Source organism: Diabrotica undecimpunctata, chromosome 5 (assembly GCF_040954645.1).
Source record: "Diabrotica undecimpunctata isolate CICGRU chromosome 5, icDiaUnde3, whole genome shotgun sequence".
NCBI classification, from domain to species: Eukaryota; Metazoa; Arthropoda; class Insecta; order Coleoptera; family Chrysomelidae; genus Diabrotica; species Diabrotica undecimpunctata.
The window spans coordinates 4,131,156-4,150,409 of NC_092807.1; the positions used below are offsets into that span (position 1 = coordinate 4,131,156).

Here is a 19,254-nt window from a genome sequence, read left to right on the forward strand (position 1 = left end):
TATATTTGTTTACAGTATTGTACTTCTTCTATTATAGTATAGAACATCTATACAATTTCAAACATATTTCCTACTAATTCAGATACATAGTTCTCTTACTACTACATAGACAACACTTTATACAGATTATAAATCAGAAAATTTATTTTCTTTACATTGTCAACAATTAGGTGCGAACTTCACTGCTAAATAAAATATTGACAGCATAGTATAAAATTGACAGCAACAGTGACAGTGACAGATCATCTCTCTTTTGACACTTGAAAATGGCAGATGCGGAGGTAGGTTTTCCTCACGTGGAATAAGTATTTTCAATAATATTGAATAAAACAAATCGTAAATATATTGCTAATCTCTATTTTTCTTCACAGTTGACTAGTGCTTTGAAAGATATCCACTATAAAATTCAAACTGCAAGTTTGAAGGAAAGGAAAGAGGTTATTGACAACGTTATTAGAGTTTTAAAAAATCCGGGTAAGTATTTTTATAAAATAACCATATGAGAATTATTACTACTATGTCGGTTTGTTTCATTATAGCTGTAAACGAAAACATCGTTAAGGGAATTTCCAAAACATTGCCTTTAACTCTGTCCAGATACAGGGATAGATCATCACAACAGCTTGTAAAGAATTTGGTAACAGCACTGGTAGAAGATCATCCAGAAGCAGCCGTAAAATGTCTCACAAACGTTTTGGTAGATGTTGCTACACAACACAAGAACATAGTCATCACGTAAGTTTATTAGTTGAGATATCTTTGAGTAAAATTGCTAATTTGAATATCTTACAGCAACAACACCAGCAAAACTGCTCTGTTTGCTTTGACTTGGTCTACAATTATATTCACAAAAGGTTGGAAGCACAGTCCAGGTACTGTTCAGGCACAACTTACACAAATAGTTGAATTGCAGTCTTATTTAGTTACCTCAATTCTTGGTGCAGATAACATGAAGAGGAAACTAAAAGCTATCACTTTGGTGAGTACATTTTTGCTTTATAGAAAATATTTGAATTGTGTCAAAGAATTATGATAGTATTATCAATCATGAAACTGTTGTAATCTAATGTTTAACAGTATTCATGAACAAACTGATTAAAGCTGGTTTAGTGAAATTTTACCATTCTTAAGAGGAGTATGTCCATAAAAAGAATGATTATTTTATCTATTTTGACCCCATGATTGATTTTTGATAGCAACAGATGAATTTTGAACTATTTATTTAATTTATATAAATTCTATTGATATATTTTATCATTTATTTTTCTATAATGACAGTACAGAGAGTTTGCTTGTCATTGACACTTTTTTGAAAGTCTAATTAATTTATTTTATTTTTTCATTTATTCTCACTACTTATTTGCGGAATTCAATTAGAATTAAAATATATAATGGAGAATAGTAACAGTAATACTCTAAATATACATCCTAAGATGGTATATGCTTTAAAAGCTGTAATTGTGATTTTTTGCTAAAAAAAATTTAAGATATTAAATGGGAAGCAGTAAAATCTTGTAACACTCATTTGTGTAGTTATTCTTAGCATTTAACTTTTCTCTGTAATAGGAAAATCATGTATTTTGTTTCTAGATGCATAGAGCTTGGTCTAGTGTGCCGGATAGTGAAAAAATGTACCTAGAAGTCATCAAAAAGGTGGAACAGAATCAGTATATAGTAGTATTAGCATCTTTGTTGGCTGAAAAGTTGTCCAAAGCTAAGAGTGAAGAACTTAACACATATATGGTAAGTAGACTAACTTTTTATCATTAACAATTATTCAAATTCTTGTTGCCAAGCCAACTGTTGAACCTGTGGATTTTAAAAGTCAAAACAATGATATTATGATTCTTTTTTATATAAAAAAGAATATGTATTTTATATATAAACACATCAAACTCACAGGTTTGTTATTGGCAATTGGCAATCACTCGTCTCATGAGTAATAAACAAAATATAATGTAGTTGTGTAAAAGATCGGAGATAAGAAATCACCTTAATGTATCACATTATAGTTAAATGAACAAAATATAGTGTAACTAATGCAGGCAAAGGCTTGGGAGCTGGAAAATCACCTAAAAATATTGCATTATGTATAATAAACAGAAAACAGTGGTATGTACAATAGCAAAAAGCTTAGAAGCTGGGGAATCACATGAAAAAAATCATATATAATGTAGGAATAATTACTAGTTTCTCTTTATCATAGCTTCCTTTTTACCTAAAAATGCAATTTGTTCATCTGTAGTTCAGGACCGCTATGAGGCTTTTAGTATTTTTTTTTTTTTTTTAACAATTCGGTGGGAAAATTGTCACTTTTGTTTACTGCTGTATTGTGAGTAAACTATGTAACACTATAACCTTTAAAGCAAAATTTTGTAACTTAAAATTGCTCCATAAACAAAAATGTTATTGCATATTAAGAGAAAAATTAGTGTTTTCTATAATTGTTAGTAAATTTTTTAATAATAAATAAATTTGTAAGAACTTTTCCCAAATTGTGAGTTTTTATGTTTTTAAATTATTTATAAAAGATGGGCTTGATATTCCGTAAGAGTTTTGGAAAACATGTAATTATTTGTCAGACTTTTATATAAAAAAGTCATGGTCAAACAGCTATTCTGGTGACTGAGAGTGTAATAACTAAAACAACCATTTTGATCCCATTTTCTTTGTAAGGCAACCAAGTATTTTATGGATAAAAAAAGCAAGATTTTTTGAAATTAATGCTGCAATTTAGTAGTAATAATATTCAGACAATTAAAAAAAAGGAATTGGTACATTAATTAAAGATAGTAATGACGACAGAATAACAATTATTACAAAATGCTGAAAAATCCTGAAATCATAACCATTGACTCTAAATGTCATAATAATTTAGTAAATTTAAAAGAATATATATATATATATATATATATATATATATATATATATATATATCTATATTTAAAAGTCTGAAAGGGTATTGCATAAACATAGAAATAAACCAGGTTATTTCTATGACCTAACGTAACAAAAAAAAAAACAAATAACCTTTTAGAAATGGCTGAAATATTTTATAGATATTATTCAAATGTGGGTTATACTATGGAAAATGTGTGGTTAAACAAAAAATGAACAATAAGGGACTATATGTTGATCATATTTATACAAAATTATCTCACCAAAAAAGTAAGATTCTACAAATTATAAAAAATTTACCTACTCATAAACTCTTGGCATAGAAAGCATTACAAACGAAACTATGAAAATTTTATCAGTTTCTTTAGTTAATAAAAGTAGTGAATTATCTATATCATCGAATTATAAATCTCTCTGTGTGTGCGTGTGTTTGTATGTTTTGTAATTTATAATCATTACCTATGATTATATTAGTAGTTATGCAAATGAATATATTACTATTATACTATTTCAGGACTTGCTAGTGGATACCTTTATTAAGAACTTCATCAGCTGCAAAGTCCGACCGTCTCCAAACATAATTATAGCTTGTTATCCTCTCTTGTCTCAAATCAATCAGCAACTGTTTACCAAATCTGTCCTTCCCGCCCTTCAGAAAGCTATGCTGAGAAATCCTGAAGTTATTTTAGAATGTGTTGGACTGGTGATATCAGGAGTGGATTTAGATCTCAGTAAATGCACAGGAGATTTGGGAAACAGTTTGATAGGTGAGTTTTTATATAGCATATTACACAATTCTTGAATGTAGTACTTCGTATTTTATAATATTTGTATGGATTCTTGTTTATTAAACTGCCAGAACTTTTTCCTGTATATTTAATTGGCTTTAAGACACATTTTCCTAGGCAAATGAATATTTTGTATGCACTTTTCTTTCCTTATTCGTTACGCAAATAAATTATACATTACGAATGGTGTTTATGGAATGCAAACCAAAGTGCACCATGTTTTGATCAAAATGTTTAAAAGAATAGGCGTTACAATGGATTAAATACAAACTTTTGGCATATTTTGGAAAAATTTGACCTAGAAAGAGAAAATTTTGCTTGTTCAGTGCTGATAACATTCGAGATATCACTTAAGTCACATTCTAAGTGATATTGGTCGCTAGTTGGTCAGTCTGAGTTTAAACAGAAGTATGTGCCTCTGCTTAATTATATTCAACACTAATTTTGTGATTATTAGTATTTCATTTTATGATTTTTCTATTATTGTTGCAAGTATATATATATATATATATATATATATATATATATATATATGTGTGTGTGTGTGTGTGTGTGTGTGTGTGATTGTGTCTTTTAAAATGTATCTGAAAAAATAAGTATTTGTTTATTAAGATCACATTTTTGTATAAACACATACTCTCTTCTAGCTAATTTACATTCCAAAGATGACAAAGCACGATCTGAAGCCGCAGACGCTTGCAAAAGACTCGCCGAAAAAGTCAAAGACCAAAAATCAGTAGAGGAACTCCTCAAGAAAACTTTCGCCGTCTTCCACGGGTCGGATGGAAAACTGACAGTGGTAGATCATAAAATCAGTGTCTTATTAGGTGCTGGCCATCTCAGCTGCAATGCGGTAGCACCTGAACATTTTCAAGCTTTGATAGTAGTAGCTGCTGAGTTTTTCGGTAAGGTTTTAGAAACGGAGGTACATGAAAAAACTTTGTGTCATTCTCTGGAAATGATGTCGTTGTGGACTAGCAAATTAAGTCAGGATGTGCCCAAAAAAATATTGGATATATTAAAGGTAAGATTGCATATTTTTAACATAAAAGAAAATGTTTACAAAAAATTTTTTCTTTTGAAAAAATTTAAGTTTTTAGCTCATTGGGAAATTGGTATTAAATCGATTACAAAATTTGACCAGAACACAGACAGCAAATTAATAAAAACGAGTTATTAAAATCATTTGTTAGTTAAAATTGGCTATTAAATCTATTATAAATGCTTTTATTGCACCTTTTTTCAATACTTACCATTAGAAAACATATTTGTTTATTTTAGAATGGCATTGGTTTGAAAACATCCACCCCTGCAGTGAAAATATCCTACATTCAATGTATGATCGCCACTTTTAACACAAAAACAATACCCCAAGCCTCAATGTTCATCCCCATCCTCTCTAAATCTGTGGAAAAAGCCGTCGCTCAACCAACAATCGCATTATCAGTAACTGAGGGCCTCTGCGCAGCTCTGTTGTTGTTTAAACTTGCCAGTGTTCAAAAAGAGAAGGATAACGATTTCCAGAGTGTTTGGAATGCTGTGCTGGATATGGAAAAACAGATTTTCTTCGCGGAGAAGTATCTATCCACTACTACCGAAGAGAGTAAGTATTTTTTTTATACTCGAATTTAAATATTGCGTTTCTCTTATTCTCACCATTAAAACACTTTCCTGTGGAAATTTCAGCTCAATTTGCTTAATACATATAAACTTCAATTGACACTTTGGTCAATTATTTAATACTTTGCTCACTTTTACTTTATATAATAGCGTGGGAAAAGTTCCTCGGCATAGCTATTGGTTCTTGGAGCCGGATATACTACGAATATTAGTAAGAAGTTCATAACTTAACAACAAACTTCAATTGGCGAATCAATTAATCCTTTAATCACTATTGTTTACTTTGTTTTACATAATAACGTGGAAAAATTCTTCTCTCGTATACGTTTTGTTTCTTCCAGCTAGATCTACTACCAATATTAGTAGAAGAAGATTTCATAACTTAAGAATAAACAATAAACTTTAATTGACCAATTCACTAATATTTTTCTCGCTGTAACTTTTACATAATAAAGTAGAGAAAAGTTTATCTCGTATATTTTTGGTCCTTCGAGCCGGATATACAACAAATATTAGTAAAAAATCTATACACAACCATCCAATCCATAAATAATATTGCCCTGAGATTATTGTATGTAATTTATCCTCAGAATTGTTACATATTTTATTGTGCAACAGTTGGTTCAATAAAAACACGAAGAACAAACATTGCTTACCGGTTTTAGTCCGTTCAAAGTATGTTATTCATACTTGGTAGGTACAATCGACGCCTGCGGTGGCGCTTGGTCCCGTTCAAATTCTACTAAACCAAATTTAAGTATTTCCATCAATGGTGAGGGTATTTTGAGTTGTAGTGATGTGAAGTTTTTAGGAGTGACTTTCGACTCTCATTTATCTTTTAAGACTCATTGTTGGAATGTATGTAAAAAACTTAATTCTAAATGTTATCAATTGAGAAATTTGGGTAGAATACTTAGTCTGCAACACCTTCGTCTTTTTTATTTTGCTGAGGTACAATCGACAATGAGTTACGGTATAACTGTCTGGGGTGGCTCTCCTAGTATAAAGGACGTTTTTAAGGCCCAAAAGCGTATTGTCAGATATATTGCAGGTGTTCCGTATGGTTGGTCTTGTAAAAACCTATTTAGAGATTTAAATATATTAACAGTGTATGGAATTTACATTTTGGAATTATTGATACTAATTCATAAAAATAAAAGAACTTTTTTATGTAACAGTGATATTCACTCACACAACACAAGAAATAAGAGACAGTTTGTAGTACCCTATCGACATTTGGAAATAAGTAGGAAGTCATCTAATGTCACTGGCTTACTACTGTATAATCAACTTCCTCAAAAATTTAAAAACATTCATTCAACTACAGCTTTTAAAAACCAAGTCAAAGAGTACCTAGTGACCATGTGTCCTTATACATTAGGTGAATATTACCAGAGTGTATCTGTGAATGCCCAAGCTGCAACATAACCAAATTTAATATTATTTTAATTATATTATGATGTCCATATTGTACGTTTTATATGTATTTTAATGTTTTAAATATTTTTAGTGTATTGTTTTCATCTTTTTGTAATGACTTTATAGTGATTTATATTATACTTTGTAATTATTTAAAATTTATATTTATAATTTTAGTTTTGACTTGCTGTAAACCTTGTTGTAACTTACAGTCAAATAAACTATCTATCTATCTATCTTGGTGGGAGACCAGCAACTCCATCAGAAACTTTTTATTCATCTGTAATTTCTTCAACATTATTCTCCTCCTTTACACAAATATCGGAAAACTATAACTAATTGAAATTCACCAGTAACGTCTGTCGTTTCATCGGCAATCACTCCAACATAAGGAGAATGTTCAATTTCTTTCTTAATTTCCTCGTGGTAAACATCCAACATACACTAAAGGAGTTCATTTTGGGTTGTTATTGAGGTACCTTTAAAATATTTAGAACTTTGAATATGAACCTTTTTTTGAAGTCGTTGTCCAATTCGGAGCTAAAATTGACCAGCTTCTAAAATATCTCTGTTTTCTGAATTTTTGGTTTCTTCGCGACCTCTAAGAGCTAACTCAGAGCTAAGAATGCTCGTAAAATGTTTCTCTTTTCATAGGAGCCACAATGATATTGGCACCAGCAGATTATCCGGCCCGCAGTGGGTTGCTAGTATCGGTTGTGAGAATTGTATTGCGCACATAGTTGCCAGATTTTATATAATTTATGAAGATAAAAAGAAAAACACACAAAATAATTAACAGGCATTAAGATGTTTTAAAGATAAAATATGTTTCTGCATAGTTAGCAAGGTAGTGCCATGGCTCTACACTACCTCAGGGGTCGCCACTGATTAAAATAGGATTTAAAAAAAATAATTAGTTAATTTAGTTACAGTGAATAACTGTAATATCCTGTAAATTTCATCTAATCTGGACTTGAAGGACGAAAAATGTATATGTTATGTTATGTATTATATCTTTTAATTTTCTTTGCAGGTCTCATATATGTCATGCAACTGTGCGAAGTATTGCTCGTGCAGTACCCGGAAAAACTAAAGAAACCAGAACCAATCCACAGAGCCGTTTTGTACTGCACAACAGTTTGTTCGAGTGGTACGAGACGGAAATGTCTAGCAATACTCAAGCGAATAGTAGGCAGTTTAAGCGGAGCTGCTATAGCTAGATCTTTGTTCAAGGAACTGCAAAGGTTTTTAGAAACCAATAAAGTAATAAACGAGCCGAAATCGGAGGATAATAAAGAGAGTGACAACAATTTTTTGAGCTCTCATACTGTCGTGGAATGTATAACGACGTTGTGCTCGTTATCTGGTTTAACCACAGAAGATGTGCAGCTTCTAGCCGTCGATTCGTTACTGCCAACGCACCATCCGTCTGTTGTTAACTTAATGCCAAACTTGTGGGTCAAGATAATAAAGCATTTCAATAGTAAACCTAAGGATTTGGTGGCTCGGCAATCTTCTCAGTTCAAACAACTATTTGTAGATGAGTATAAGCACACAGTGAGCAATGAGAACGCTTTAGCCACTCTCATAGCTGTCAATCCTGACGCTTTATTGCCAGATATAGCCAGCAAAGTCATCACTCGATTAAACGACCCGAGGATCTGCCAAATATCGAAAGATGATTACTTCACCTTCCTGACACCAGATGGAGAATTGTACGACAAAAGCGTGATCCCAGGTAACGACAGCAACAACGATATGAACCTGAAGAGAGAGAGCAAGGTGTACAGCTACAAGGAACAGTTGGAGGAGCTTCAACTGCGAAGGGAACTAGAGGAAAAGAAAAAGAAGGAGGGCAAAATAAAGCCTCCACAGCTCACACCTAAACAACTAGAAGCAATTAAGAATCAAAAGTTGAAGGAACAAACCATCAGAAGTCGACTAACGGAGTTAAACACGACAGTTCAAGAATGTCTATCTATGATACAAGCAGCGGCTAGGGGTAACCCTTTACATTTATCTCTGCACTTTAAAGATCTTCTCCCTACTTTGCTCCAAGACTTGCAGTCACCCCTAGCCGCACCACTAATCTGCAAGCTCTTCACCAGTCTGAGGAAAACTGTGTTTTTCGACGATCTGGACCCCCTGGGAGAACTAGTGGCTAACTTGACCTTAAGATTAGCCAATCCTCAGTGCGATTTGGACTCCAACTGGGAATCGGAGAACATTAACAAAGCTATGGTGAGAGCTGTGGCTTTAATCCACGATAAGACTGTACCCAAAAAGACTGAAGATCATTCAGAAATGTGTTTTACAGTTCCAGCTTTTTGCTACGTTTTCCCTTTCTTAAAATACAGTTTAATCTCAAATTACGCTAGGAACCACGATGAATTAATACACGACGGACTCCAAATCATAGCAGAGCACGCTAAATTACGAGGAACCGAAGAAAATGGCGTTAAAGATATCTATCATCCACGATACTTGCCTACCAAACAGATCCTCAGCCTCCTTGTAGGAATTATCAACGCAACGCAGGGTAGAGTACAGTCCCAATGCGAAGCTTGTCTTTTGGAAGTAGCTTCTTGTATAAGCGGCCAAGTAGGTTGCGCCAAAGCTAGCACTGACGAAATAGATGTGCTGCTAGGTGCCTTGCAGAGCCCCTCTTCGGTACTCAGAGACGCTGCACTCAGAGGACTAACCATAGACATCTTGACACTTCCTACCTTCGAGAACGACTACGCCTATGCCATAAAAGTTTGTAAAAGAGTTTGGATCGCGAAATTCGACGAAGTCGAAGAAAACAGAATATTAGCTGAACAATTGTGGGATGAGGCCAATATGCAATTTCCTGCTCAATTAAGCGAAGAATTAATGGACGATGTTGAACATCCAGTGGAGTGTGTACAGTCCGCTGCAGCAAAATCTCTAGCAGCTCTTTTAGAAACCGACCAGTCGCAAGTCGAAGAAATAATGAAGAAATTAGTTAAATTGTACCAAGACCGTTTGAAGATGGTTCCTGCCAAAATAGACGAGTTCGGCAGAGAGGTAGAGAAAGCTGTGGACACTTGGTTCCCCCGCAGAGGAGTAGCGCTGGCTTTGGCTGAATTGGCGCCCCTATTCACCGACGAGCTCATCGCCGATTTGATACAATTTTTCGTATTCCAATCTCTAGGAGACAGAAATGAGACTGTTAGGAAAGAAATGCTGAATGCTGCTTTGAGAGTTGTGGATCTTCACGGCAAAGAAACTGTAGGTACTCTCTGGCCAGTTTTCGACGACTTCATGGGAAAATCTTCAAAATCCGCCACCTACGACGCTGTCAAACAAGCTGTTGTCATTCTAATGGGTTCCTTGGCACGGCATTTGGACAAAGACGATCCAAGAATCAAACCGATCGTATTAAGACTGATACAAGCACTAACAACCCCATCTCAAACCGTTCAAGAAGCCGTATCCAACTGCTTGCCTCCGTTAATCCCTTCCGTTAAAGACGATGCACCTGGCTACGTCAATAAACTACTACACCAGCTATTAAAAGGCGACAAATACGGCGAACGGAAAGGAGCTGCTTATGGTTTGGCCGGTCTGGTAAAAGGAATGGGAATTTTGGCACTAAAGCAGCACGATATCATGACGAAACTCACGGACGCCATTCAGGACAAAAAGAACTACAAACACAGAGAGGGAGCATTGTTCGCCTTCGAGATGCTCTTCCAGATGTTGGGCAAGCTGTTCGAGCCTTATATTGTCCACGTTTTGCCTCATCTGTTGCAGTGTTTTGGCGATTCCAGCCAGTACGTCAGAACAGGTAATGTATTTATACTTTCTTTCACAATTATTTTGATAAATGCACTAAATTGCTTTCAAAGTTTGTATTATAGAGGAGCAAAATTCACTTGGTGGCAAATCTGGTATTAAAGGCGGGTGTTTTGGTCGCTTAAAATTAACTTATTTGCTTCCAAATCTGCCGCTAACTCACATGATGATTATTCCTGTGCTAGTTTTTACACATCATTTATATTTTTTGATTGATTGATAGGTTGAATGCTCGAATAAATGAACTTTGATAAAATAAAGGCAGATATCGAGCACAGTTTTATTAATTAAATCTTGCACAAGTACTTTCGCTCACTAGAGGATCTTCAGGGGCATTTCGTGAATTATGGGCTATCCAACAATCCCAGAATGTCATAAACATAAAATTAAACATAAAGTTGAACATAACACTACACTAAACAAGGACAGCTGTTTGTCGTTGTTTAGTGTTATGTTCAACTTTATGTTTAATTTTATGTTTATGACATTGTGGGATTGCTCGATATCTGCCTTTATTTTATCAAAGTTCATTTATATTTTGACAAAACACCCTATTTTGAACGACCTTCCACACAAAAAAAAACAGAATGTGACACTCCTGGAGTGATCGAGGAGGAAAGCATATCATATCGTCTGCGCACCGAGCGGTTGTTTTTAATTAAAAAAAGACATTTTTTAGTAAATACATTTGAATCGCTTATTTTCGCTTTTAATTTCATAGACTGTGAATAGGTTTTGGGCACTTGCGTTAACAATGATCTCCGTGTACTTATTGATGACATAAACTCGGTCAAATTTGCTGAGCTTTCTTTTAATAACTCCAAAAACACGGTCAAAGGTAAGAAATGAATGACCTCGAAGTGGGAAAAATTGTTGAATTTTTTTAATCTGTCTGTATCGGTTAAAGCCATACACATTCTTCTAACGCAGTGGTTTTTGTTTTGACCTGGGCAATTGTCAGAAAACAAGCGGAGTTCTTTTACATCTCTTCCAATATATTTTTCAATATAGTCTAATACAAAGCTGCAGACTTCATTCGGGCTTTTTCGTGCTTCTGCTTCATGGTAAATATAAAGAACGGATTTTCGTGACTTAACATTGGCGATGCAAAAATATTAACGGTAAGCTGCGACATATAAAATAGGTCTTGTACAGGAAGTTGAAGGTTCTGCATAACCTCAAAGGCGATTGCTTCTACATCATCTCTTTGAATGCATTCCTCAACTTGATCATGTAGGGCAGTGTAAAATTTTTTACTTCGGCGGCAGTGTACAGTGTAGGTAAAAGTTTATGGTTGGGATGGACCTTACGTGAGATGGAGTGAGAAACACCTGTTTAAAAAGAGAGAGGTATATTAAGTCCGCCCTTTAAATATCGCCGAAAATACATGCATGGAAATAATAAAAAAGGGGAAATTCAACGTTGCCAAACTTATTGGTTTTATTTGGCCTGTTGTCTTTTTAGCATTTGAACAATGTTATAAGATAATCAAATTTGGGCGAAATGGATTTAAATTGCAGCTTACTGTTTTTTATTGGGAATATGCCACAATTTTACTTTACAATAAGTGTTATTTAACATTTTGATTTTACTTCGGAAATCGTTTTATATAAATAAAATTTAAGTATTAATGTTTCGTATTTTAAGTACGATTTCCGAATTAAAAATCTAACCATCAAAATAAGCTTATTTTAAAGTCACATTGTGCCTTATTTCCAATAAAAATAACAAACGCCATTATAACGCCAACAATAAAAAAAGCTGTATACAAAATTATTTGGCAACGTCTCGTTACAACACCAATACCATTTTAGCAATAGCTGAACCGGTATTCGACGGGCGATAACTAAGAAACTAGAGGTGGGACGTTGACATTTTTATCGTTAACTAAACTGAATCGTTTTTCGTAAACAAGTAACTATTATAACTTGAAAAATAAACTAAACAATACAAATAGTAAATTGTATTTACATTTACATTACACGTTATTATTAAATCGAGAATCGTCTAAATTGACATTTAAAACCATAAGTTCTTCTACCTTACTTCTTGTTAACCGTGTTCTTCTTTTATTTAAAATTAAATCAAATTTTGTACATGTGTTCACATTTACAATATTTTGTGAATATAGTGGTTAAGTTAGGATATACATGGCGATGGTTTTTCCACCATTGTAATGGACTCTCGATAAAGTGTACGTTTAGATGAGTCATGTACAATTAATTGATCAAAAATACTTAAGTCATCTTTATCGGTTTCTTTTTCTTGTACTGGTTGATTTTCAATAGTACAATCTTCTTGTTCTTTAATTATAGAAGTAACCAGCTTCTTAACTTTTTCTTTTGTTTTTTTTTTAGCTTCATTTTTGTCAATCAAATCCCTGTACTTTAAATCGTGAATCCATAAATGTACATAAGGATAATGTGCCACTCTGTTCTATCCCTCTAAATTTTTTTGCTAAACCCGATATTAGTAATTGTACTACGTCGGATACTATGGATGTAGGGTTACCGTTTGCTAAAATTTTATTGCAAGATTCTTGCAGGCAGCGTACCATAACAATCACTGAACTACCCTTCAAGTATTTTTGGCCACTCATTGTACTTGTTATTTCTTTAAAAGGCCGTAAAATTTGGGAAAGTTGAGAACGAATAATCCAGTCTTCATTATTTAGATTTGGTCTAAGTCTAAGTCTGTATTAACTAATACCAATGTGGAACGGATTGCCTCTTCTAACTCGGTCATTCTTTTTAACATGTAATAGGTGGAGTTCTTCCTAGTTTCCACGTCTTGGATTGGCCTTTTGGGAACTTTGTTATGTTGTAATTGATATTTAAAAGCCTTTTTGACGATAAGGTACTTTTTTTGAAATGTGTTTTTTGCCGAATTGTCAAAAAAGACTTTTTATTTTATCTATTTGTACACGACAGCATTTAAGTGCGTCCTCCACCAATAAATTTAACGTATGAGCAAAACAATTTAAATGTTTTCATTCCAAAACATATTTAATAGCTTTGACCATATTTGAGGCATTATAAGTTACTGCAAAATGTACTTTTCGTATAAGACCCCACTGATTAATAATTTCACTAATTTCAAAAGCGATGTTTTCTGAATTATGGTTTCCAGAAAAATGGCAGCAGCCTAATAAAACCGTTTTAAATTCTAAATTTTCGGTTAAATATTGTCCTGTTAATGCGATGTAACTCTCAGATACTCCAGATGTCCAGAGGTCAGTAGTATTACAGATATTTTCTACTTCCTTAACAACTTGTGATCTAATAATTTGCTCAGTTTTGATATAACATTCCTGAAGTAATGAATAAAGTTTTTCTTGTTGGCGGTTTATATCCAGAAATCCACCCTGCAAACTTTTTAAAGCTCGTTCTTCAGCTATGGAAAACGGATGAACGATTCTTTGCATAGGTTTAGTAAATCCATATCTATTTGTTTTTTTTTTTTTTGTTTTAAACTAATATTTTTATTAATATAAGTATCCATCACCTTCTAAAATGCAGATCAATCGTAAATCGAAACTGATTCATTAATCAGAATACCTAGTTATTTTATTTTTAACGTTAACCGATAGCCCGAATGTCCACTGTCCCGAAAGAGTTATTTTTAGTTTTGTAGTAGTCTCTCAGATCAACTAATCGTCCTCGTCGACGTAAAGTGTTCGTTGCTCCTCTGTTTACGTCTACACAAAACGTAGTTTTTTTTTAATCAACCATCAACTAGTTGGCTTACCAGTGAGAAACCGTAGATTCGTAAATGACAAATAATGATTTAAAATGCAGGGATTTTCTGATAAAAATGAAGGTAAAAAACAAAAGAAAGAGTTAAGAAGCTGGTTACTTCTATAAAAAAAGAAAAAGAAGATTGTACTATTGAAAATCAACCAGTACAAGAAAAATAAACTGATAAAGATGACTTAAGTCTATGGTGTATTTTTGATGAATTGGACATGACTCATCTAAACATACACCAGTATCGAGATATATAAAAGTCGACATGTATTTGTCTGATGATATATTACCCACAAAAAAAAATCGAACGGAGATTGGAACTGTCCATTATAGTGGTGGAAAAACCATCGCCATGTGTATCCTAACTTAACCACTATATTCATAAAATATTGTAGTATTGTAACAAAATATGTTCCTTGTGAACACATGTTCAAAATCTGGTTTAATTTTAAATAAAAGAAGAACACGGTTAACAAGAATATATTTTTAAATGTCAATTTAGACGATTCGCGATTTAATAATGTGTAATGTAAATGTAAGTACTATTTGTATATTTAAAATGTCAACGACCCACCTCTAGTTTCTGAGGTATATTAGGATCGAAACCAGAGATGTAAAATATCTCTGATCGGAACTAATCGTCTCACTAATGGGCAATGGGCGTCAATAAGAAATATAGAGGGGAGACCAAGGGGAAATATGATTGTTATCTTTGTCTATTCGCTGAAAATATGATTCTATATCTGTGTTAGATATCCTGTTAAATTTTACCATACCGACCATAAACTTTTACCTACACTGTATACATGGCAAATGCGGCGGCAAATACATGTTGGTGTTATAGACTCAAAATCGCCAAAATTTGACTTAGGTTGTTTCTGAAATAAGCGAAATTTGGTTTCGAACATATAGTAGAAATCTTTGGGTTTGTACTGTTTGCTTTGTTTTTAATTGAATTTATTGTATATTATTTTATTTTAATTTATTTTATTTTATTAAGAAACTCACATGAAACTTCATTCATGGAGTGTGGTCGCGCGATCTGTCGTTTCATTGCGTTTCTGTAATTGCATTGCGTATCTGTCGTCAAAATACATTGTAAGTGTAGTTTAAAGCCAGTTGTGCCCCACTACATTCAACGACGTTACAACGAGACACACAACACGTTGGTGCTTCGTTGTACTTATTGCATTCGTTCTAGCGTTGTCGAGTCACAGCTATTTATTTATTGTATATGTTGCAGCTGCTGACGATACAGCCAAAGTCGTGATGAGCAAGTTATCCGGCCACGGTGTGAAGCTCGTCCTGCCATCTCTACTAGCAGCGCTGGAGGAAGATTCCTGGAGGACAAAAACCGGATCGGTAGAACTCCTAGGAGCTATGGCGTATTGTGCTCCCAAACAACTATCGTCGTGTCTTCCCAGCATCGTTCCTAAACTGATAGAAGTTCTCAGTGATTCCCACATGAAGGTCCAAGAAGCTGGAGCTGCGGCTTTGAAAGTGATTGGATCGGTCATTAGAAATCCCGAGATTCAAGCTATCGTGCCGGTGCTTCTCAAAGCGCTGCAAGATCCTTCTAATAAAACTTCGGTGTGTTTGCAGACGCTTTTGGACACTCAGTTTGTCCACTTTATCGATGCTCCATCTCTAGCTTTGATAATGCCGGTAGTTCAAAGAGCTTTTATCGATAGATCCACAGAGACTCGTAAGATGGCAGCTCAAATCATCGGAAACATGTATTCCTTGACTGATCAAAAGGATTTGATGCCCTACCTGCCGACGATCATCCCTGGCTTGAAGACTTCTCTATTGGATCCTGTACCGGAGGTAAGATCTGTCAGCGCCAGAGCTCTAGGCGCTATGGTGAGAGGAATGGGTGAATCCAGCTTCGAAGATCTCTTACCTTGGTTGATGACCACTTTAACCTCAGAAACCAGCTCTGTAGACCGATCGGGAGCTGCGCAAGGTCTTTCCGAAGTTGTAGGAGGTTTGGGCGTCGAAAAACTCCACAAACTCATGCCAGAGATTATCAGCACAGCCGAACGAACTGACATTGCTCCTCATGTCAAAGACGGATACATCATGATGTTCATCTATATGCCAGTAGTGTTCACCAACGAGTTTACTCCTTACATCGGGCAAATCATCATTCCTATTCTGAAGGCACTCGCTGACGAAAATGAGTATGTCAGAGATACGGCATTGAAAGCTGGTCAAAGAATTGTCACCCTCTATGCAGATTCGGCGATTTTGTTGCTTCTACCAGAGTTGGAAAAAGGACTATTTGATGAAAATTGGAGAATTAGATACAGGTAAGTTAGTATTTTTCATGGTTTTGTCCATATCGACGTAAAATCTCAAAATTATTAATTCAAAAGTTTTTCTCTCTGCATTTTCCATGTTTTCCTTTTTTGTACCTATGACTGAGTATAAATTTAGTGAAAGCACTTGTCACTACAAAGAAATAATTGATTTTAAAAGTATTTAAATACATATGACTGATTTTAAAACCAGCTACAAACGTATGACTCATTTTAGAAGAAGATTTATTTCATTTTAAAAGTAGTAGTACACATAATTACTTATTTTAAAAGTAACTCAGACATATGACCGACTTACTAAGAAGCTATAGCCCAAATGACTGATTTTCAAACACGATTTTTAATTTACATTATATATGACCTATTTTAGAACTCCTAGAAATACATGACTGATTCTAAAAGTAGCTATGAATGTGACACTGATCTTAAAAGTACTTTAAGACATATAACTGATTTTAAAATTAGTTAGGAACGTGTTAGTAATTTTAAAAGCACTCAAGACGAGTAATTATTTCTAAAAGTGGCTAGGAAATATATTACTGATTTTAAAAGAAGCTAGAGATGTATGATTGATTTCAATAGAGACTAGTGACATTAAACTCATTTTAAAAGTAACTATGGGACATATTTACTGATTTTAAAGGTAAGTCAGACATATGAACGAATTGTTAAGGAGCTATTGGCAAATGACGGATAGCAAAAGAGCTTGTGGCAGATGACAGATTCTAAAATTAGCTAGGAAAATATGACTGATTCTAAAAGTAGCTCTCACCGTGACACTGATCTTAAAAGTACTTCAAGACATAACTAATTGTAAAATTAGAAACGTATTACTAATTTTAAAAGCACTTAAAGACCTGTGGTTGGTTCTAAAAGTGACTAGAAAATATAGTGATGATTTTAAAAGTCAATTTAAAAACTCTCAAGGGCATATTTCTAAAAGTATATAGTAACTGATTCTAGAAGTAGCTAAAGATTGTTTTATTCATTTTAATAGTACTTAAAGACACATATCTGATTAAAGTAAATAAATATTTTTAGTAAAATTTAAAGGTAACTTAGAAGTACTTAAACATATAATTGAATTTAAAAATGCCATTTTGAATCGTTTCGCTTGTTATTTCAGTTCCGTACAGCTTCTCGGAGACCTTCTGTACAGAATATCCGGAGTTACCGGAAAGATGAGTACAGAAACGGCCAGCGAAGACGACAACTTCGGTACCGAACAATCACACACTGCAATTATCAAAGCCCTCGGTGCCGAAAGACGTAATAGAGTATTGGCTGGACTGTACATGGGTAGATCTGACGTAGCCCTCATGGTACGACAAGCTGCTCTGCACGTTTGGAAAGTGGTCGTTACGAATACGCCGAGAACTCTAAGAGAAATTTTACCAACGCTTTTTGGACTTCTTCTTGGGTAAGTATATACGTTTTGGTCTATATAATCTTCTGAAACTGTCATTTTTTATGTCGCGTAGCTGTCTTGCGAGCGATAGCTACGACAAACGTCAGGTAGCAGCTAGAACACTCGGGGATCTGGTCAGAAAACTGGGCGAAAGAGTCCTTCCAGAGATCATTCCGATCTTAGAACGAGGTCTGCAGTCTCCGCAAGCGGATCAACGTCAAGGAGTCTGTATCGGATTGTCCGAAATTATGGCGTCGACCTCCAAAGAAATGGTACTCACTTTCGTCAATTCATTGGTACCAACTGTTCGGAAAGCCCTCTGTGATCCGTTGCCGGAAGTTAGACAAGCAGCGGCGAAAACGTTTGACAGTTTGCACTTCACTGTCGGTGCCCGAGCGTTGGATGATATTCTTCCTACATTATTGAATCAATTGGTAAGTAGACGTTGATAATTCATTCTAATTTACATGGTTAGGTAAATTTTAAGATAAATAAAATCAAACGTATCTAAAAATGAATAAATTTCTGTTGCCAAAACGTCAAAATGTTACTATATTTGGGAAAAACGAAGTATTTAATGGGATCTCTCAGCCTCAATACGATGTAGGCTTATCATATGTTGCAAAGAAGTGTTTAAATTTTATAAAATATTTTCAAATACTCTTGAAAGTATTTTTGGGTATTACAGTTTGGAATTTTAATATAATATATTGTAAATGATCAATCCAAAACGAGATTACAATAGACATATTAATACACACACCGGCAAAATTAACGGAACACCTTAAAAATGGGACATGTTAGATGTCTCGAATTTCCTAAACCTGTTGTCCGATTTTAGTGATTTTTTCAGTATGTTATAGTTATATTATTTAAGAATATCGATGTAATAATATTGTTGCTAGACAGGTCAATGTCATTTTATACCGGGTGTAACAATCATACTGTGTTTTTTCTTTCTCGGGCTTTCTTAACATTTTCTTTTTTAATTCATTTGCTTGTGTTTGATAATAAAAAAAAAGTTAGGCACGTTAACAACTAGCCATAAAGCCATGTTTTTCATCAATAAATCCTCATTTTCTGCTTAGTTTAATAAACAAGCCTAAAGTAGGCTATGAGAAGTTAACAATTTAATACACACACCGGCAAATTTAAAGGAACAAGTTATTAATGCAATATTTCTTTATATTTGTATTTTATAGACTATATCTACATAGCTTTGAATGTTCCTTGTC

General features: G+C 34.1%; 1 protein-coding gene across 1 annotated transcript in view; it reads left to right on the forward strand.

The window, feature by feature from the left end:
- Window positions 1–224: 224 nt before the first annotated feature.
- Window positions 225–19,254, forward strand: part of l(3)80Fj (lethal (3) 80Fj) — a 38,863-nt gene continuing 19,833 nt past the window's right edge. Inside the window, exons 1-12 of the mRNA XM_072531371.1 lie at window positions 225–281; window positions 372–474; window positions 540–735; window positions 793–979; window positions 1,591–1,743; window positions 3,413–3,665; window positions 4,334–4,710; window positions 4,968–5,289; window positions 7,759–10,536; window positions 15,534–16,602; window positions 17,738–18,031; window positions 18,093–18,453. Of these exons, the coding sequence (XP_072387472.1) occupies window positions 267–281; window positions 372–474; window positions 540–735; window positions 793–979; window positions 1,591–1,743; window positions 3,413–3,665; window positions 4,334–4,710; window positions 4,968–5,289; window positions 7,759–10,536; window positions 15,534–16,602; window positions 17,738–18,031; window positions 18,093–18,453 (6,108 nt within the window). The 5' untranslated portion in view covers window positions 225–266. The remainder of the gene's footprint in view (window positions 282–371; window positions 475–539; window positions 736–792; window positions 980–1,590; window positions 1,744–3,412; window positions 3,666–4,333; window positions 4,711–4,967; window positions 5,290–7,758; window positions 10,537–15,533; window positions 16,603–17,737; window positions 18,032–18,092; window positions 18,454–19,254) is intronic.